Source organism: Protopterus annectens, chromosome 12.part0 (assembly GCF_019279795.1).
Source record: "Protopterus annectens isolate FY-2018-M chromosome 12.part0, PAN1.0, whole genome shotgun sequence".
Classification (NCBI taxonomy): domain Eukaryota; kingdom Metazoa; phylum Chordata; order Ceratodontiformes; family Protopteridae; genus Protopterus; species Protopterus annectens.
This window is the reverse complement of record NC_056746.1, coordinates 1,518,707,118-1,518,730,312: the sequence shown is the minus strand read 5'-3', so window position 1 is coordinate 1,518,730,312 and position 23,195 is coordinate 1,518,707,118. Positions and strand designations below refer to the sequence as shown.

At 39.4% G+C, this 23,195-nt stretch overlaps 1 protein-coding gene across 1 annotated transcript in view; it reads right to left on the bottom strand.

Annotated features, from left to right (window-relative positions):
• Positions 1 to 23,195, bottom strand: part of UBE2O (ubiquitin conjugating enzyme E2 O) — a 1,895,179-nt gene that overhangs the window by 1,298,862 nt on the left and 573,122 nt on the right. Inside the window, exon 8 of the mRNA XM_044089038.1 lies at positions 179 to 385. Coding sequence (XP_043944973.1) covers positions 179 to 385 — 207 coding nt within the window. The remainder of the gene's footprint in view (positions 1 to 178; positions 386 to 23,195) is intronic.

Below are 23,195 nucleotides of genomic sequence, written 5' to 3'. Positions count from 1 at the left end.
ACACACACACACACACACACACACACACACACACACACACACACACACACACACACACACACACAGTTAAATGATTACATGCACGAATTTGTATATTAAAATATTAACAGCTTTTTTTTTTACTTCTAATATTCTATTTAAATCTTGAATGGCATCTGTAATTCTTTACAGTTGTTACCTCTTTTATCCACCACAAAATCTCCAGGACAGAACTCATTGTTGTCCAGGTGATGAACTGGAACAAGTTCATTGGAGCGAATGTTTGCTTCAACAGTCCCGTCCTGCCACATGACTTTTGCAGATGTCATTGTCGACACCACCTCCACAGCGACTCTACAAAACAGTGTACTACTATTAGTGAGCAGAAAAAAGGGCACATGTCTGCCTCAGAAGAAAAGTATATTTAACATTTTTAATCATGATACAGTTCACATATACAAACAGAAAAGAAAACAGGCTAGACAGTTTATGACTGTGCAGTTTTTTTTAGTTTCTTTGGATAGCTAAGTGGCAGGATCTGATTTACTCTGTTCTACCAGGGGCTTGATAACAAAAAGGATTTGTAATAATGTGGAGTTCAGATAATTTCATCCAAGGGTAGAGATTTTCGGGAAGTCCAGTTATAAAATTTTATTGTGTTCATAAAGGTGATATCATTGAATGACTTTAGGTTGCAAACATGGCTTTTTTATGCAAACTGTTGTAATGCCAGAGAATAAAAGTTGGCAAGTGGTCTCTTTGTATATCTGATAGAAAGCCATATGTGTGTGGTAAGTATTCAATCCAGCACTGATTGTCAATCACTTGCTTTATCAGTTTGAGTGGGAGAAGTTATGATCTAGGTGAAACCATATAGGATCACTTGGGATGAGTTATGTTCTGAGTTTCTAGACTGCCAGTCAATATTGAGATCTCCTACTATAAGGGATCTTGTGGTATATTGTTGGTGAACCAGCATAAGACATCTTCAGCTATGGTTAAAGTACTTCCAGGAGGGAATGTAGAGAGCAGTTACACACAGTTTTTCATTGGTTTCTTTTGAGAAGGGAGACAAGCAGTTCACCTTTCTATAAAGTGTGAATGAGATTTCGATAGTTAGCTCTAGTTTTCATATATATATCTATATGTATACTATGGTAAAACTAGCGACAAGAAAAGCATGTAGGAAATCAGGATGACATTGATGATATTGTTTCGTGTGGGGATTTGTGGGGACAATATCATCTGTAATATTAGATTTTTAGCCACGTTTCAGTAGCAATTAAGTCTTGGGAATATTTAGCTAAGAAAGCATGCTTATAGTGAATTTTCACTCACTCCAACATTATGTAACTTGCTCAGCTCCTGTCCTCTCTTAAACCTCACTTCACCCAAGCATTATTCTGCATGCACTGTTCCCAAAAACGTCATTTATTCCTAATAAATTTGCTGTTTTCCTTTTCTGAAGATCTCTTCTCCCATTTTCTGAACTCCTTAACAATATTCAAATTTTCCATTACTGATTTAGATTTTCTTGTGATTTCCTTTTTTTGCCACCAATAGCAGTGAACTTGTAAGATTATTAAACCTGGGCAATTCAGAGCCTACATCCTAGCTCAAAAATGATAATTTTCCATACTTATCATCAGTTCCAGCCTCAGTTGTTGCGTCTTTCAGCTTTTCCCGGTGAGGGGTCACCACAGCGGAACTCCGGTCCGCTAATGACTGGCAGTAGATTTTTACGTGCAGAGTTGCCACCTCTGACGCAAAACCTTTAATGAAAGTACGCCCATTCACACGGGTCTCTACACAATAGACGCCCTAGCTGAGAATCGAACAGGACAACGTCTTACTGTGAGGCGACAAGGCAGCACCACCACTGCACAGAGTTTAAAATTTGCAAACTCATTACATTCCCAAAAAAACAAATTCCAAAGGTAGTCTAATCCACACATTTGCTGTCTACGTAAGGAAACATCTGCTCAAGTCAACTTCCTCTATAAAAGTACCTGTCAAAGGATTCAAATCCTAAACATGCTATATTCTGCATACTAGGGAGCCCATACAGATTTATATTGTTCCCTTATAATTTGCATTTCTATTGTCCTCTTTTCCCAGTCTTTTAAACTCCTCTGATTCTTACTTAACATGTAATATTTTATCCAACTAATCAAACCTTTAATAGCTTCTTCCTAGCATCAACTGTACTCTACAAGAGCTGTCTTATTTAGCAGTGCCCTATCATTCATCTTTGCCTCTACTCGGCTATCAATCCTCAGTGTGAAAAGTTATCTCTAAACTGCAGTCCATGCTCCCCCTTAGCCTAATCCCAGTCTATTTTTCCCTCCCAAGTTTGCTTCCCCATGGTGGGGATGGATCTTTAATAGGTGGTCTACGGAGAAAAAATCCTTTCAGAAAGGCTTTGCACAGTTTAGAAGAAACAGTAGACTCCTCATTCAGATGGAAAATTAGAAATGGCCACTAAACAGGGCTTAATGGTAGAAAAACTTGCCCCATCCTGATAAAGGGAAGATAAGAGTTAAATATCAGGAATAGGGGCCAAAAAGGGATCCAGATTACATTGTCTAGCCCAAATAAACTTTTCTCATTTACTGGAATGAACCTTTTTGAGAAGCCAAGATAATGCTCTTCAGTGGGGAAAGAAGTCTGGACTGTGAAAGGATTAATGTAACTGCAGAAACCATGTGGTTAGACAAAGGGGTCTGAAGATTGGGAATTGGAAGCCCCCAGGGAAGGAAAATGAGACCCAGAACAGGATCCAGTATCCAAGGTGAACACCTGAGATGAGACCTTAGGAAGTAGAACTATGCCTGTTGAGGCCAGAAAGGGGCAATGAGGATGAAAAGGGTTTTCAGGCACTGAGCTTTCTGTAAGACTTTGGGTATTAGGGGAGTAGGAGGATAAGCATAGTGGAGACCCGGAGTCCCTTTGTGAATCAGAACACTCCTGGGTGACTTCCCTAGGGGAGGGATCAGGGCAAAGTAATTGCTACATTTGTGGTTGACTGGAAAAGCAAAAAGATCACAGCATGACTGACCCCCAATGGTTAAATATTTGTCACCACTGACAGATTCAGGGATCACTCCTGAAGACTCCAGATAGATCTTATGAGCTTGCTGGCCAGCAAGTTGAAATTTTCGGGAATATGAGTTACAAGAAGGATAAGATAGTGTTCCTCCCTTTCTTGTTAATGTACCAAGACTACCGCCATACTGTCCGTTCGAATTGCTATGGCCCCCACAGGGAGGCACTCCTGAAAGGCTTGCAATCTTAGGACAGCTCTCATCTCCAGGACAATTATGTGCAATTTGGTCTCAGTGAGGGACCACATGCCTTGAACTGTCCTGCCCTGAAAATGTCCCCCACCCCAACAGGGAGGTGTCCGTGGTCACTGCAGCCCTGGGAGCAGCAAGATAATTATGGCCTGCCTAGGAATAGGTCCTGACATTGAAGCCACCAAGTGAGATTATTCCTGCATACCCGAGTCAACTTATCTTCATAGACATGAGCTGAACCAGAGGGGACCACTGGACTGCCAGGGTTCACTGAAAAACTCGCATGTGATATATGGCAAGGGGAGCTAACTAAATGGGAGCGCCATAGAACCTAACATTTGGAATATCAAGTGAACAGATAGGCAAGCTAGCTCCAAGCAAGAGCAAATGAGTTGGATCCTGCACAGAGGCAGTGCTGCAGTCTCCGATACAGTGTCCAGCTGAACCTTTAGGAATTCCAGGTTTTGGCACAGAACACAACTGGACTTGAAGATTACTGTGATGCCTAGACGCTGCAAAGGCTGAGGACATATCTGGTGACCACAGATAGCTGATGCCTCATGGGAGCTGTGAGGAGCCAATTGTCCAGGTACATAAAGACCTAGAAACCATGCAGCTGGAGATGAGCTGCCACCACTACCATGCACTGGATAAACACCCAATGGGCTATGGTGAGTCCAAAGGGCAGGGCACTGAAACAGCAATGATCAGCCCCTAGTCGAAAGTGTAAGCATCTCCTGGAGCATGTGCCGATCTTTGTTTGAGAGTAAGCATCCTTGAGATCCACTCAGCACATCCAATAGTCTTTGTGTAAACGAAGCAAAATGGATTGTACAGTGACCATCCATAACCTGGACTTCTTGACAGACAAATTTAGCTTGCTGAGGTCCAGAATTGGATGCAGGTGCCAGATCTTTGGCACCAAAAAGCAACAAGAATACATTCTGAACCCTCACTGTCCTGTTAAGGACCTCTTGGATGGCTCTTTTTTGAAGGAGGTCTTGCAGCTTGATATAGGCCAACTGCCTTTGGCGGGGTGGAACGTCTGGGAGAATTTTTCTTAATTGGAAGGAGCTGGGAAAAGGGAGTGGAGTAACCCCTGGAAATAATTTTTAGCACCCACTGATCAGAGGTAACACTTGTTCAGGTTAGTGGGTAAAAGGAAAGTCAACCTCTGACTGCCTCCAGGGTAGGACAGTTGGGTAGCATCTCAGGAACACTGAAAGGGCTTCTCCGAGAAAGGCTCTCAGGAGCCCCGGTTCTGTGGACCCCTTCTACACCTGGGGCAGTGTCTGCCATTGAATCCTCTGAACCAGCTTGTGGAAGACTATACCTGGGGAGTATCCTGAAAGGAAGACTGAGCCCTCTGGAACCAAAATTTCTTACTTCCCCTCCAGGTCTTAGAAAAAGACAGTCTGGGGGTAGAAAATTTGATCCCTACCACAGACAGAATCCTGCCTTCCTGCTCACTGTGGGTCAAGGTTTCCTTAACAGACAGTCCAAACACGGTGAATCTGTCAAACACAACGTTAATGAAAGATGCCTTGAAGGGTTCCATAAAACCACACAGGCAAAGCCAGGCATGCTGCCAGATGGCAAGGCCAGTGCTGCTGTTCGAGAGGCAGCCTCTGCAGAATTGGAGAGCAGCCTCATCAAAGCATTAGCCAAGGAGGTTAGAGTAGACAGCCTTGGAAACACTTCCTTAAGGCTCTCCGGAGGCAACTAACAGGGATGTGGTGAACTCCAAACCCAAATCTTTCTAAAACCTGGTAAAATGGGCTAAGTAGTTAGTTGTTCTCAGACCCAAGGTAGCTGAGGTAAACACATGCTTTCCAAAGTGGTCAGTCACTCGAGACTCCCCTGTTCAGGGGATGGACAAAGGAGCTTTGCTCCGCTAGCTACTTCTTAGTAGCAGTGGCCACCACAATGGCATCTCCGGGAAACCCTTTGCGTAAAAAGGATCTTTGGGATGGCTGAGGAATTTGTCAGCTCTCTTTTGCACAGGTTCCACCATGTCCAGTTCCTTCCAAACCCTGCACAGGTTCCACCATGTCCAGTTCCTTCCAAACCCCGCTGGCGATACGGTCTACAAGTTAGTCAGCAGGGGGGGCACCCAGGTAGAAGATGGTCCCATCCCAAATGTCTTCAGGAACATGGACTCCTCAAAAGACAAGGATGAGGAAGACCACCCACCTCTCTGTTTAATAACTGAGGATATCCTCGAAGGAAATTTCCTCAAGCAGGAGTCTGGGAGGACCAGTCACCCCTTCTCAAAGTCTGTGTCCTCTGTGAGAAACTCACTGGTGGAGTCCAAGTGCCTCCTCTTACACAATCTCTTCCGAGGGGGTTCTTCCACAGTGGGCACAGGGGAGGACTCAGAAGAGAGTGGTACCCCAAGCGGGGCAGTACCCATCTGAAGGTGCTCGGGAGGACTGACCCTGTATGGATGATGAGCCTTCAGCACCCAAACCAGAGAAAGGTTGGGGGGGACTAGAGAAGACAGAGAGGTAGCTGCTAAACTGGAAAAGGTCCTTTTTACTACCCAGAAGGCCAATGGGCTGGACGACGATGCACATCTCCCATCACCTGCAGCCGGAGCCACCTGTGAAGGGACCCTGATACAGCACTGACTCCCCCTGATAACAGCCCTGAGCTGCCCAGTGCTGACCCCACCAAGGGAAGGGAACTGTCTGAAAACTTTGAACTTGAACCTGAACCCACCCCCAATGAACCCGTACAGACCCCTCAGGGCAAGGAGGGCCCTGACCAGAGAGCAATGCAACAGCCAAGGACCCTGACAGAGTCGAGAGGGGGGGGGGGAGATACCTGACACAGTCAGCCTCTCACTGGAAATTTCCTGGTCCTGACATTCTAATCCCTGATGGATTGGAAGAGGACAGTGAAGTCCTGTAGAAGGGTAGGATGCCCAGGCCACATGGGCAGGGGATGGTAGCATGCCCATCTCAATTTGAGCCTCGAGGAAGCTCCTCATCATCCTATCCATGATAAGGGGAGGGGACTTCTGGAGGACCTGGATGAGACTGAAGAGTGACTATATCTAGCAGGGAATCAGACCCTGGATCCCGTAGCCCTATGGTTCTGGGAAAGCGATCTGCTCCTATGAACTAGATCTGACTTTGTGGAAGATAGAGATGGTTAACTTGTAATTATTGTATCAGAAGTCTTCGGAGTGCCCATTGCATTCAACAAGCTGGTCGGATCCAGAGACGGCTTGCACCTACTCGGATCTGAAGATCTCAGCTCTGTGGAAGTCTTGGATCTGAGAGTCTGATCCGAGACTCATGGAACAACGGATCTCAGATCTATAGACGAAGAGTCTGGACTCTGATCTGAAGATCTGTGATCAGAGAGCCTTGGCTTCTTAGAGTGACTGAAGGAAGAGGGGGCCTCATTTTAGGCTCCTGAGAGGGCTTGGATGGGGAGTTCAAGGGTAGAGGACCACCCTGAGCCAAGCCCTTCAGAAGAAGCTTATTATAGTGCTCCACAAGGACCCTGAGGTTGAATGCAGCACTAATGTCACATTCAACCTCCAGGTGCCCTGATCCTAAGCAATAGACACTTTTCATGCGTGTCAAAACACTGCATCTTCCAATCGCACGAGAAGCATCTCTTAAACCCTGAGGGTTTGTCAGCCATGCCAGCACAAGAGCCACACAGCCACACACATGGAACACACTAACCAAAGGGATGTTTAACTTTAGATTACACTGAAGAATGAAATATAACCTATACTTTTTTTTGGTTAAATTAACGTAATTGGAAAAGGGTGAGAAAAAACTGCAAGGGGAAGGAAACCTAACTAGTAAGAATGAGGGAGGGGAGGTAATGCAGCTAAACCACTAAAAACCAGGTAAAATTAAGCTATAACCCAAAACAGAAAGCACTTTTCTGTAACGTACAGCCTGAGCTCTGTGGATCACGTCCAAGCGTTTCAGCAGCAAATGATACTAGGTTATAAAGTACCAAGTTATCATGGGAAGGGGAGGAGCTTGAGATCTAGATCTGTCTGACAGTTGCTGGCTCGGATCCAAGTCCCATTCGTGATGAATAATGACACAGACAACATCAGAGTATTAGATTTTTAACCATGTTTCAGTAGTAAACATGTCCCAAGAGTATTTAGCAAAGAAAGCATGCTTATCGTGAATTTTCACTCACCCCAACATTATGCAGCTTGCTCAGTTCCAGTCTTCTCTTAAACCACACTCACTCCCAAGCATTATTCTGCATGCACTGTTCCCAAAAATTTCATTTCTAATAAATTTGCTGCCTTTCTTTTCTACAGATCTCTCTTCCAGTTTTCTGAACTCCTTTAAAATATTCAAAATTTCCACTACAGCTAACCTAGATTTTCTTGTAATCTCCTTTTTTGCTTCCAATAGCAGTGAACTTGATAAGATTACTAAATCTAGGCATTTCAGAGCCTATAACCTAGCTCAAAATCATAGTTTTCCATACTTACCATTTGCTCCAGCCTCTGTACAGCTTTTAAAATCTGCTAACTCATTACATCCCCAAAAATATACATTCCCAATGTCCTCTCTCTTCCATACATTTGCTGTCTACGTGAGGGAACATCTGCTTAAGTCTACTTGGTCTATAAAAATAGTTGTGCAAAGAAATCAAATTGTAAACATTCTATACTCTGCAGACTAGGAAGCCCATACAGATGTCTTTCCATTGTTCCCTTGAAATTTACATTTCTATTCTCTTTTCGCAGTCTTTTTTAAACTTCTCTGATTCTTAGTTAGCATGTAATGTTTTAATCAACTAATCAAACGTTTTAACAGCTTCTTTCTAGACTCAACTAAACTCTGCAAGAGTTGTCTTTTCACTTAGCACTGCCCTATCCCTTTCCTCTTTGCCTCTACTCCCTGATGGGAAAAATCATCTCTAACCTGCAGTCCAAGCTTTCCTTAGCCTAATCCCAATCCATTATCTTTCCCTCACAAGTTGGCTTCCAATTCTTATTTTCTCCAGCAAATTCTGTACCCCTTGCCTATTTTGTGACACTCTCCTTGCAGTCATCCGAATTGAAAAAATCTTTCCTGCTTTCAGTTCTTAGAATACTTTTGGCTACTTTAGAAGTTTAACATTATGAAGGTTTTTTTTTTTCTTTTACTGTTCTCCTTGACGACTTCCATCTTTATTTCTAAAACTATTACCCTACTTTATCATCCTTTTCAAGTTTGATTCACAACATTCTGCTTCAGTTATGTCAGCTTTAAGTGCATAGCTTTAAAGTTTACCTACAAATCTGATAACCCTACACTCACATTGTTCTACGGTAAGAATCAGCTTATCCCACTTAACTCATGTCCTCTTTCAATCACAAATTATTTCCACTCCTGTCATCCACAATTTCTCCCATTAATACAAGTATGCCTGACCTAGACATAGGACTACAAAAACAATATCATGTCCAGTGTTTATATCCTTCTACCCATAATCAAGAGCTTCCAGGGTTTAATTTTTATTTAATGTTCTGTTTAGTCTCTTTATGCATATCATTGCCTGCCATAACAGATGTCCTTTTAATCTACACAACTACATACTGTGTCTTATGCCCCAAAAGTATAGGTATTGTTAAACCAATATATGCACAGGTGCATAGTTTACTGCTACAGCTTTTGTTTTATCTTCATTTATTTTATATCTACAGCAGACTTGAAAATCTCTCAACATTAAACAAAACTGAAATGACCATTTCTGTATTCATCAAGTACAAAAGTAACATCTGTAAAGAAATCAACTTTTTCTTAAATACCGTACTAGTTACATACCAGAATTTATTAATTCCTTTTTTAATGGCTCTAAATATAAAACAAATAGAAGAGGAAAGAAGACTTATTTGCCTGGTTCCTTTGTTCATACCCAGGTAAGAGAGGAGCCCTTCCACCTTAATTCTATACTCTGACAATGCTTATTCCTCACTAAACCCTACTATTCAATACAATAGCTATCCTCATAAAATCTTGTCTGACACTATCAAATGCTCTCTGTACATACTAGCCAACAATAGTGGTGTTTTACATTCCTTGTTCTTCCGTTACCATTGTTTTATTAATTTTTTCAAATACTTGCCTTACCTCATTTAACAACCACACTGATCACACTTACGAATTTTATTAACTGTGCATTCTCTTAGCTAATGCAAACACTTTATACCATGGCTTAAACTCAAAATGCTTATATATCAAGGGTCCTTAACCCCCCCCCCTTTAATAATACAACCACTACTGGCTTATTCAAACATGCTGTTACTTGCCATGCCTTTTAAAATATTGTTAAAACAACTTTCAGATCTTTATCACTCTCCTCCAAATTAAACTGCTAACTACTATTAGCGAAGACTTCCCTCCTGAATGATTTTACATCACTAACTTTAATAGCAATAACAGAAAAATGAAATCAACTGTTAAGTCTCATCTTGGGTGTAACCAAGTCTCCCACAAGTATTTCCATTTGTGTCTTTTTTTTTTACTAGCCCATTCTTGTGCTTTTAACAAATGTTCATAAAATTTCCAAAATAACTACAGTTCCTGTACATGATTTTTGGTTATTTTTCAAGACTTAGGCTCCTTAAGGTTGTCTACAAATCTGTATACATTTAGTTGCCAAATTTGCTGTGCTAAAAGTTTTTGTGATATATCGTTTTCAAAAATACTCGCCTAACAAAGTTTGTAAGTTCATGCATATTGTCAAAATGCTCCCCCCTTACTTTTCCTTCAGCACTCTGCAGTTGCTCCTCTTTTTTGTTCCATAACATGCCCTTTTCTAAAATACTTCAACCTAGGTCAACCTTTTTAAACTTCTATTAGTTCTTTCCTACATCTGTTTCTTCCTTATTTCTATTATGCTTTTAAAGCCCATTTTCTTTTATTCTAATCACTGGTGTTCTTCTGAAATAATTTCCATCTTCCCCAACAACTCTCAAATTTTACCAACTACTCATTCCTTACAGTCCTCTTTTTAACAATAGGAAAAGGTTAATGTAATTTTTACATCATTAACATACATATTTATCTTAGTTTTTATTGGTGTATGATCTGAAATAGTTATTGGATGTGCATCAAAGCTTTCAATTAAATATACATGCTCGTGAAATATCTGAAATAGTTACTGGATGTGTACACCAAAGCATTCAATTAAATATACATGCTCATGTGAAATATAATTTCTATTTAGTCTATCTCATTTATTATACCTTGGGGAAAGGTGTGTAATTTCACAGTTTCTAATACTAAATTCACATACTACTTGCCAAAAATTCTCATATTTCTTCAAAAATTAACCCTTTCTTTAGGATATCCCTTCTAGTTCCCCCAACATATCCTCACTACTACAAATCTGATTCAAGTCCCCACCCACAGATAATACTCAACTGCTGAAAAAGATTATTCCTCCCACAATTCTCCTGAACTCCATAGTAGTCTTAGGTAGGTGGAAAACATTTAGATACAGTATAAACCATCTCCACTGCCAATAACCCCTTGCTGCCACCAATCTATCATTATTTTATTCATCTTCTAGTGCCCTTCATGCAAGTGTTACTGCCCTTTTCCTGTGTCCATAGCATTCTGCTCAGTGTCTTCCCTGAACTCGAAGGTTGGTAGGTTGGAAAAAAGAACTAGAGCAAAAATAAAAGGTCCTGCAAAACTACAGGTGGAACCAACTCTAGCTTTAGAAAAAGGGGACAGGTTGTATTGCTTGGTAAAGTTTTGAACGCTGGACCAGGTGGCTGCCTCCAGACTTCTTTGATATTTCCCTGATGAAGGCAGCTGCAGCTTCTGTAGATATAGTGTGATGTGTCCTAATATGCTGTGGCATCTGTTTTCTATGGTGACCAGCACAAGTAGTAGCTAGCTGCTTTTGTGATATACCATGCACAGTGTAATGGCTGCATTTGTTTTTACTTGGGGAAACCGCAAACAAATTCAAAATTAGGGTAGCACACCACCTGCCTAACATCATGCTCCAGATCCTCAAAAAACAACTAGTGAAGCACTGTTGTGATTTCCCAGACCATGGAGGTTTCCAATTCTACATCATGGACAAGGTCATTATGGGTCCAGTTTTAGGAAACAAAAATGCCATTTCTAAAAAAAAAAATGGAGTTAAGCTGGCAGATCAGGCTGGACACCCACCACCAACATCCTGGTCTAAACTTAAGTATTTCCATTAAGGGTGTGCTTGCACTTAGGAAATTAAACCATAAATCATACAGCTAAAACACCTGTAGTGTTTAATCCAGGATTTGGAAATAAACTCTTAACCCTAATGGCTGCTGTTAATATGAAAAAGCCAATCAAGAAATTACATTTCGTAAGTACTGCATCTGCTTTGGTATGGTTTACCTGGTAACAGAAAAAGCCACACAGCAGCAAGGACTCGTTCTCCAAAATTTATTCTTAGTGCTTTCGTTTCAGACAATGACGAGACTTCATCAGATAAAGTATAAACTCAAATGAACTTTAAATACCATGAAGCCAGATGACATCAGCATCTCACTGGACATTTAAAGAGAAACATACACAATTACTCAAATACATATAGTGACATACATTAAAAAACATATTATAAACAATTCAATTAGAAAAAAGAAAATGAATAACAGTAACTGTTGAATTTATCTACATTCTGCTTTCATTTTTAAAATACATCCAATGGATGCCATCTCATTCAACCCAGGCCAACCTACTGATCTTATACGTGAAATCTTGTACTACTCCCTTTGCTCAAGAAAAAGTTGCCATGGTCCACCCCTAGGGTTAGGTTTAACTTGTTCAATTATCACAAACTTAAATTGCTCAGTGAAATCCAATAAGTGCTGGAATAGGGCATTGGTCATTTTCTTTCTTATTTCATTAATGTGTTCAGAAATACGATTTTTTAAAATTTGCGCTCAGTCTTTCAGACATAAAAAAATGGGCAGCATTGACACAATGTCCATATACTACTCCTAAGCTGCTACAATTGTACTTCCCTTTAACATTCAGCTGGTAGTCATTAATATCAAAGGGTTTCCCAGTATTGATACTGGGACAAAAATGACTACACCCACATTTGGACATCTTCCAAAGTTTTTTGTCTTTAAAATTTTGTGGGCAAAGTGGCTTCTCCATAAGATTCTTCAGGTCATTACCTCTTTTGTATACAACCACCGGCTTAGAACCTATTTTGTTCCTTACCACACACGATCGTCCATAAGTACAGTCCAATTTTTAAAAATAACATCCCTCACCTGCTTGAAGTCCACAGTAAATCTAGTAATAAAGGCCAACCTAAAAGTAATGTCAGCATTTTGTTGTACAGTCAAGTTACTTTCATGGACCACATTAATATACTCAGTAAAATTGTGAAAATCAGCTTCCAAGCTCATAACAGGAACTTCATAAAACAGGAACATAGACCTCCCCCTCCCCCGCTTATTTACCACTTCCATTTTAATCCCCCTCTCAAATTCTTTAGGGTAGTCTCTTTAAAGAACTTCTATTCCAGTAAGGCACATTCATTCATAAAATCATTAAATAATGATACCATCCTGGCAGCCCTGACGAATTGTCCTTTGACAACTGCTTTCTTTTGGACAAGGGGTGTGAACTATCAGAATGCAAGAATGAATTAGAGTATGTGGGCTTCCTGTAAATGGTAGAAACATATCTACCATTACCCACATCTTTTACCAAATTTACATCTAAATAACTAATACATTCCTCATTTAACATGTGTAAATTTCAAAAACTCGGTAGTATTAATATATTCCAAGAAAAATTCAATATCACTCTTCCCACCCTTCCAAATGATGAACAAATCATCCAGGTATCTCAAATACACAATTCTGGAAAAGAGCATGTATAAACAAAAACCTATGTTCCCATTCAAACAACAATGTTGGCGTAAAGGGGGCCACATGCTGCCCCCATTGCTGCACCTCTGTTGTAGAAATATTTGTTCATAAAAAAGATTTAATTGTTAGTCAATACTAACCACATCATTTCTACATATAAATTTATATCATTTTGTAATCAGCTCTTCCTAAACAAATATTCTTAAAAAACAATTCAATCCCACATCATGGGGTATAGATGAAAACAGATCCTTGACATCAACAGTTAAAAAGGAAAATGTTGGCTCAAACTCTACCAAGTTTCATTTGCCAAGTAAGTCCCATGAGTCAATGCATAACTAGTTTTCATTTTTCAAGAGGTCCTTTAATTTTATATCTACGAATTTGGTAAAGGTACAAGTACTAGAACTGAGCATCCACTATGGGATGCATGGGGGGTGGGGGTCCATTAGGTCCTCATGTAGTTTGGGCAAACCTAACAGTTGGTATAACTGGTGAATTCACTTTCAAGTACTAAAATCAGATACAGAAATACGCGATTCCAAAGTACATATCACTTAATTATGTCAAGATCCTAGCATATGCAATGTTAAGTTCATTTAAGGAAACTTAGGCTGCATAATCCGTATTTTCATTTTCCGCAAGTCCCTAAACAATTCCCCTTCTTCAAAACTTAAATTGCTAACTACATTTGTTCTAACTTGTCACATACCTTAAATCAATTTCACAAAATTTTTCAAACAGCGAAAGGGTGGGATGTAATGGAGGTTACAAACACTAGGCACCCAAAGTTAATTTCTGCCATGTTCACAATTCTTATACAACATAATTTTAAAGTTCATCTTTCTAACACAATTTTTAAATGTAACAGAACATTAACAATATCCATTTTTGCTCCTGGTACAAACACAAACCCCTTTGGAAACAAGTTAGTCACATTAGAATCAAAGGCATGAGAGCTGTAATTAAAAACTTGGAAATCTCCAGTATTATTCATTACAATAATCGGCATGTTAGAAAATGTCTTTATTTACAGTACTCAAAGACGCTGTTGAAAATTCTGACTCCATCTGTTCTTCTAAGGTGGAAACCAGTGTTGTTGACAAGCCAGAAGTTCCAGTTAATGTTCTGGCGTTTCTAAAGGCAGCCATAACTCAATACTCTCTTATCAGAGCTCACGACCTCTGGTAACAGTTCCAATTCCATCCGTTGTTCTGAGGTGGAAAACAGGGTTGTTAATGAGCTGGGAGGTTCCGATAACTGTTCTGGTACTTCTAAGCCATGATTCAATTCTCTCTCCTTTATCCTTTCTGACCGCATTGCTTGATCTAAAGGGGTGTTCACGTCCTGTTTAGCCCCTTCATCCATACTCATGAATTCAGTGCTAGCATGTTCACTGACAAATAGTTCAGACCGATTCCCGTATGACTGAGAAGGTGGTGGCAAAGGGTACGCCCTTCTTAGATGAATATTCATGCTGGTCCTTTTCTATTCTAGTTTTTTTCAATTTGCAGATTTTTATACTGTTTACATGGTTATGAATGCTTTTAAAAGCCTGATGGCATTCAATCTGATATTGTTAAAAAAGAAGGTCTGTAGTGATAACTTTATCATTTCCTTGACTTCTTTAACTCCTCTACTAATCTGGTGTTATGTTTCACGAGCACCTCCATATACTTGCACCCATGATGGTCAAACAGCGAACAGCTCTTGTTGTAGTGGTGATTCCCCTAATGATACCTGTACAGAATTTCCACATTCTCAGACCCTTGGGAACTAGGTTACGTTTAATACATTCCAATAAGTAAGCATTCTCAGTCTGTAATTTATAAACTTTTTTAAGTTTTTGGGAGAATAAGTCTAAACTATTTTTTAATATTCTACTCACTTGTGGAACCAAACGCTGAGAAAAAATACCTTGAAGCCACTCATTCAAGTTAGAACTGCCAGGCACCAAACTACCACAGGATAAAGTCCAAACAGCCCCATCACCCTGTCCAGGGGCTAATGAACTTGAACTGATTTTGTTGAATTATTCTTGTAATTTATTAATAATACTACAGAGTTTTTGAAATTTACACATCTGTTAAATGAGGAATGTATTAATTATTCGGATGTAAATTTGGTAAAAGATGTGGGTAATGGTAGATATCTTTCTACCATTTACAGGAAGCCCACATAGTCTAATTCATTCTTGCATTTTGATAGCTCACACCCCTTGTCCCAAAAGAAAGCAGTTGTCAAAGGACAATTTGTTAGGGCTGCCAGGATGGTATCATTATTTAATGATTTTATGAATGAATGTGCCTTACTGGAATATATTTTTCTTGAGACTACACTAAAGAATTTGTGATTAAGATTAAAATGGAAGTGATAAATAAGCAGGGGGGGGGCTCTATGTTCCTATTTTAATGAGCTTGGAAGCTGATGATTTTCACAATTTTAGTGAGTATACTAATGTGGTCCATGAAAGTTACTTGACTGTACAACAAAATGCTGATGTTAATTTTAGGTTGGCCTTTATTATGAGATTTACTGTGGACTTCAAACAGGTGAGGGATGTTATTTTTAAAAATCGGTCTCTGCTTATGGACGACTGTATGGTAAGGAACAAAATAGGTTCTAAGCTGGTGGTTGTAAAGAGGGGTAACAACCTGAAGAATCTTATGGAGTGGCCACTTTGCCCACACAATGCTAAAGACAAAAAACTTTGGCAAATGTCCAAATGTGGGTGATGTCATTTTTGTCCCTATATCAATACTGGGGAACTCTTATATTAATGGCTACCAGTTGAATATTAAAGGAAAGTACAGCTTTAACAGTTTAGGAGTAGTATATGGGGCATTGTGTCAATGCTGCCCATTTTTTTGTGTCGGAAATACTGAGTGCAAATTAAAAAATCGTATTTATGAACACATTTATGAAGAAAAACTACCAATGCCCTATTCTGACACATATTGGATTTCCCTGAGCATCAATTTAAGTTTGTCGTAATTGAACTAGTTAAACCTAACCCTAGAGATGGATGGAGCATCACAACTTTTTCTTGAGCAAAGGGAGTTGTACTGAATTTTACATCTGAGAGCAGTAGGTTGGGCCTGGGTTGAATGAGATGGCATCCACTGGATGCATTTTAAAACTGAAAGCAGAACGCTGATCAATTCAACAGTTACTGTTATTTAAATTCTTTTTTTCCAATTGAATTGTTTATAATAGGTTTTTATGTATGTCACTATATGTATTTTAGAGTAATTGTGTAGGTTTCTCTTTAAATCTGCAATGAGATGCTGATGTCATCTGGCTTCATGGGTATTTAAAAGTTCATTTAAGTTTATACTTTTATCCAATGAAGTCTTGTCACTGTTTAAGACGCAAGTGCTAAGTATAAATTTTGGAGACCAAGTCCTTGCTGCTGTATGGCTTTTTCTGTTATTCAAGTGTTTGTGGAATTTTATGGTATGGTTTATCTGAAGTACTGACGAGGAAAACAAGCCACTCTATTAAATTTGTTTTGTTGCATCTTCTCTTGTTTTGTGATCTCTAGATGTGTACAAATCTAAACAGCAACTGTCATGTGTTTGAAAATGCTTTTTACCTCATGATGTGCAGACTAACATAAACTTTCAGTTACTGGAATTACTTATTTTTTACTTACTAATCATTTAGGACTTGGGCTTTCCTTTTGGTGTTAGGAGTGAAAAAAGGAGTGAAAAAAGGGGGTCAAACACTAGCCTCCTAGTTTGATGGACAGCCCACACCCATATTGATTACATCAGCCTCTTATATCATCTAACCTCACCCCAAGATGCACGTTATCACCTTCTCTCTCAGGAGATTGGTTAACTGCTCTATCACCTGATCCCTCCCAGTTTCCAGCTCTTTATCTAGCCAAGTGCATAGCTATCTAGTTCTCTTTTGCAATAACTTCACCACATGGAACCTGAAGAGAGGAATAATCTGAACAAAAGACCCCTCTAACTCCCAGACTCAGGAAGAAGATTGACAGTGAAGACCCCAGACTGGAGTATCATAAAACCATGCTCAGAGTCCGGCAGCGCACACTCACTGCAGCTAACTCCAGCAAAGGGTATAGATACCTTAGCCAATTAATTTGCATTTAACAGAACTTCTATAATTTCCAATACAAAGAACACAGTTATCCTAAGGGCAGGTCTGAGATTCTTAAATTTACTAAAAGTTTTGTATAATCTGCAGTTCACCACTTGGTGGATTTTTATTTCATGGCCACAGAAAGCCTATGCAAAAGGTTCTGAGTTCTCAACTTTTTTCCTCCTACTTATGCAGATCATTGAACTCTGTAAAAACAGGCACTGTGGCTAGTTTCCAATGTAAGCTATTTTTCTGGATGCATGTACTGTTCAAAAATGAGAATCACCTAGTGTAGCTTTAATTGGCGACCTCCCCTGCATATAAAAAGTCTGTCATCCTCAGGAGGATGCCTGGAACTTTTATTTTCCTTTGGGAGGGGAAGGGAAAAAGGGATGGTGTAACCTCTGGATATGATGCTTTGTACTCATTTGTCTTTTGTCACTTATTGCCAGGCTTCTGGGTACAAAGATAAGCAACACCAGAGTGCCTCCACAGCTGAACAGTCGGGCCTCCATCAGGAGTGCTGAAAGGGCCATTATTACTTACTTCCCCCTCTGCCTCTGGGAGAAGTTTCACCACGTGTGTCCTGAAAAGATCTCATTTCCGGAACCACATTTTACCACTACCTCTCTGACCCTTGGGATAAGATCTACTAGGCATGGAAAAACAGACTGCTATGGCAGACGGAGTCTTTCCTTTTTTTGTTCACACCTTGTCAGTGTGTTCTTTACCTTAGATCCGAACAAAGATGAGCTATCAAATGGGGCATTTACAAAGTAAGACTTAAAGGGTTCCATGAAGTCACATAAGTGCATCCAAGAACATCTCCTTAGGGAATTTCCAGAACCCGCTGCTCTACTCGCTCCATAAGCTGCATACAAGAGGAGTCTCATGGACGAATTAACAACTGAGTTTAAGGTACTGACCTGAGAAGCTACTTTGTCGGCAATCTCTTCAGCTAGTGAACCTTAGTGGGGATTCTAGTTCTTTCAGAAGATCTCTCTGCAGTCTCGTAAAATGAGAAAGGTAGATCAGCGATCTAAGGGGAAAAGCAGCTGAAGAAAAAAATGCTCTTTCCATACCTGTCCATAGTCCACAACCATAGCATCTACTGGGACTCCCTTTGTTAGGAAAGCCTCATCAGTAGGGGGTGTAATAAATTTGTTTGGCCTCCTAGGAACTGGTTCCACAGAATCTGGGGACTCCGTCTTTCGAGGACGTCCAAGCCATGGTCAGATCCACAGAACCTGTGGTGGGTCTCGGATCAGACAGTTCCAACTAAGACCAGCTTTCTGACCTTCTGACAGGGGTTGGATCAGAGGAGGAAGCAGAGCAGAGGAGGCTGATGTAGGATCCTAAACCCTGGGGGTCGGCTCAAACAGAAATTTGTAGAGTGCCGGTGTCTGTAAAAGCTTCTGTACTATCCAATCCACATCATCAGAAAGACTCCTAGAAGACAGAGTCGAGGAGGTGGGAGATTTTGTCCTTTTGTAAAATAGGAAATCTCAATGTAGAGGAGATCGGTTCCAAGGCTTGAGTCTGTCTCCTAAGTTCAAATTCAACCGGCACCGTGCAAGAATGCCTCGGAGCCAATGAAGCTTTGCCAGATCCAGTAGCCTTGGGGAGCCGGGAGGATGGTATAGGGATTTTCTGTGTTGGTTCCAATGGAGTAGAAGAAAAAGGAGTTTTTCCGGATGTCAGATTTAGAAGAGAGAGATATGTCAGGTTTGGATGAACCCAGACTTCTGCCAATGCCTCCGAGAAGGGTTTTTAAAAAAACCTTTCAGAGTCAATTTATTTTTCCTCTCCAGGAGTGCTCTATGACTGAAGACATGACAAATGGAACATGACTCCAGGAGATGAACAGCCCCAAGACAATAAACACAAAGCGGCATTTTTTTACATTTATCACACTTCTTGAAGCCCATTGGTTTCGATTCTTGCCCGACATTTTTTTAGATCAACTACATGAAAAAACAGGACAGAGGTATATATGCATATATATATATATATATATATATATATATATATATATATATATATATATATATATATATATATATATATATATATATTAAAACAGAGACAAAGCCCTCTAACTTTAACGGGCCTTGACTCAGAACAGAGAGTATAACTTGAATATGCATATATCTGGTTCAAAAAATCATAAATATTAGAACACATTATGTATACGAGTCATGGTTAATAATGGCATAATGGTTAAGGTGTTTACCTCACAGACACAACATGCAGGGTTCGACCCTCACATGGGGCAACTGGCTAGGCTCTAGATATTTATATACATCATTTTTTCTTTTCTATATATTTTTATATACACATGCATACATATTTATACTTGCACAGATACTGTTGTATTTCAACATGCTTTTTCATACACATACATATATTTTACATAGTGTGTATAGTTAGTGCACTCTGTTTCATGTTCTAGTTTGTTTTTAAAAAAAAATTGCATAGTAGGACATAGTATTAGCAATTTTAATATAGGTTCATGGATTGGTGCTGGACTGGGTGCCCTTGTGGGCCAATTTGAGCCTAGCCTATACTAGAGTGGACCAGGTTAAAGCATTTGTATTTAACATTGTATCTTTAAGACTTAACTGATAGCAGGTGCTTCAGCTATATAAGGAATGAATTGTTTTTGTGAGCTGTCTGATGAAGGGGCACATCCCTGAAAGCACTTACCTGTTTTATAATAAACTTCCTAACTGTGGTACAGTTGGTGTTTGTTTGCTACTTCAACTATATTTATTTTACACCAGCTATTTTATTAGTTGGTAGAGGATTTCTGTGTTTCGCGTTCTACAATTGTTTTTCCTCTCCAAACTGAACATGGCAGATGGAAGTATACAGTCATCTACATCTGAATCTATGAATATTTATTTTATTTATTTTATTTCTACATTTGTTGACCGGGCTAGTCTAACTGGATATTTGTCCATTTTCAGTAGAGGCCAGGGGAGAAAAGCTCCAACATGAACAGTAAACAAAGTTAACAACATATAACAAAGACCTGTATGAAAACAGTACAGAGATAGCATTGGTTAAAAGAAATAATATAGTAATATAATTATAGGATAGACATTATGCTAAAAGTTAAACTAAGTAAAACAAAACAGGTATACTAAACACAAAGTGGGTATTGCACAACAGAGTAAAGTATTTATAATTTATCCTCTTACTATGAAAAAATATAGTCAATGGAACCAGCTTTAAGGATACAGTTGGCTTATCAACAGGAAGGTTCAATGGACTACTGACTGTATGCAACAACCCTCTTATAAATGTAGGGTTAAATATATCAGATGCAGCAGTAAGTAATTATTTTCAACTACAGAATAGCTTTAATAGTGCATATAAGGAGCTGAATGACAAATTATATAAATTTAAATGCCTACAATGGCAAAATTTTCATTTTAAGCATGTCTTAAGCATAACCTTTTGCTTAGAGGTCTCTGTGTATTGACAATACCCACATATGGACAAGTTTATCCTGAACTCCTCGGGCAGTGGCAAATTATTAACCTAGAATGCAGTGCAAGGTAATTACATCTTCTGATAGATTTCTTTCTGCCACAAGAAGATGAACTGGCTAAAGACATTAATTTTCTATATGATAAAATACTTGACTCTTACCCCCTCTGAATTAGTTGGTGTTAAACTTGAAACCTTACATGACATTCTGAATTATGAAAAGAGGCTACTGAACGTTAAGACACATACATTAAATAGGGATTTCAACGATTTTCAAATGGGGAATATGTTATCTTGGGCTAGAGAATGCCCCCTATGAAGAATACACGTCAACTAGCACTGCAACAGCCAATCACAATAGCGAGGCAGCAAAGTGCTATTTTGAATGAGCAGCCACCTAACCCACCCTCCACATCACATGCAACGTGCATGAAAAGTAACAACATGGCTACCAACTGTACAGGCGTAGCCAACGGTTCTGTACAATTACCTATTGATTTAATGGATATGAGTAAGCAGACTCCAAATGGAGATGGCATACCAGTTGTAAGACCTAAAGATGGCAGGCATCTGCAAACTTCCAGCAACGGAATGATGACACCAGCAGGGTCCAGCTCAACTAATGAAGTTAATTGTTTTTTACTACAGAACCCTTTACCCATCAGGGGACGTTCAAGGAGTCAGCAACAGCAGATACCAAGGAGTCCAGAAGGGCACAACAGGAAGAGATTCAGGCAGGTTTAATTTACAATATTTCCTCTCATAAACTTACTGAAACTCAGACTACGGTGTTAAATAAAGGCTCAACTTTTGTGCCAGCGAAGAAAGCACATCTACCTGAAGTTTTAAGAGATTTGCATCTGTTTGGCCACAGTCTAACTTTAAGAACTATGTTTGGTACTAACACTCAAATGAATAAAAATGTATTTTTAAGAAGCCCAGCACATATGATCCACCAGTAATGCTATTATAGACACATTTATTAAAGTATGTGACAAACAGATTAGAGAAGTATTAAGTGCTGGTAATTGTTCTGAGACTTTTTAATAATTTAAGCAAATCTGAATTCAAAGCCCCGGAAGAGCTGAAACTAATTAACTCGACTGAGATACGGCCTGCCGACAAAGGAGGGATCGTTGTCCTAGACAAGGGACTATATCTTGAACAAATGTTTGAATTGTTAAATAATGATGTAACATATCAATCTGTATCATGCATTGTTGTGAAAGGCATTACAGATAAGGTTTCCTTTTTGATTTTTGATCTGTTGATTACAGGGATGATTAATCAGCAATTATTGAGTATATTACTGCGAGCAGCCCTACTATTCCAGAGGTATACGGGTTACCCAAGATCCATAAAAGTCTGTATATATCACCAATGCACCCCATTGTATCTAGCAAAGGGTGGGTGCCAGAGCAACTTTCGATTTTTGTTGAATAAAATCTACACCCATTACTGAAAGATTGTGATAGTGTGCTGAACGACTCAAACATTCTTGGACACTCTTAGATTGAAATGGGCTGAGATTAACGGTGACAGCAGTTGTTTCTTTGTGACAATGGATGTAGAATCACTTTTCACTGTCATCCCCAATGAATGGGGTATTGACAATGTAAGGGAATTACTTAATATTACAAATCATACCAGGAATAAATGTGAGTTGATTTGTGCATTGTTGGACATCATTTTGACCAACAATGTTTTAATTTTTCACAAGAACCATTATTTGCAGAAGGTTGGAGTGGCTATGGGCACAGCTTGAGCCAACAGCTACATCAACCTTTCCCTTATACAATGGGAATGAACTCGTGTATTATTTAATGCTAAATACAATAAGCATATTAGCTGGTACACTAGATTTGTGTAGGACATCTTTTTGCTATGGAATGGTACTGAGGCTGATTTAAATGAATTATTTGCTTATTTGAACAATACTACTACGTTCCTTAGGTTCACATCTAAGTATTCTGTACTTGAGATTGATTTCTTGGATGTTAAGGTTAGGAAAGATGATTTAATTCATATCAAAACCAGCCTATATAGGAAACCTGTTAGGAAGAACAACTACCTGCACAGCACAAGTATGCATCCTAACCATACCAAGTGGAATATCATTAAGGGTCAAGTCTACAGGACCATGAGATTGTACAACAATGACAGAGAACTAGCTAGTGCTCTACAACTACTGAAGATAGAGAGGGAATATAATGCACACGATACAGATAAATGTATTAACAAAGGTTGGAGTAATAGAGATGGAAGGTGCAGACCTTATTTCTATGAAGGGAGCATTGAACCAAGTACTCAAATCATTAACAATAATGCGACTAGCCATATCCAAGGGGTTATTGATAACACCCTAAGGATGCCGTTAACATTTGCTAGTAATATTAATTCTGTCTGTAATGTGATTACCAAGAATTGGGGTATTCTTTCCACAA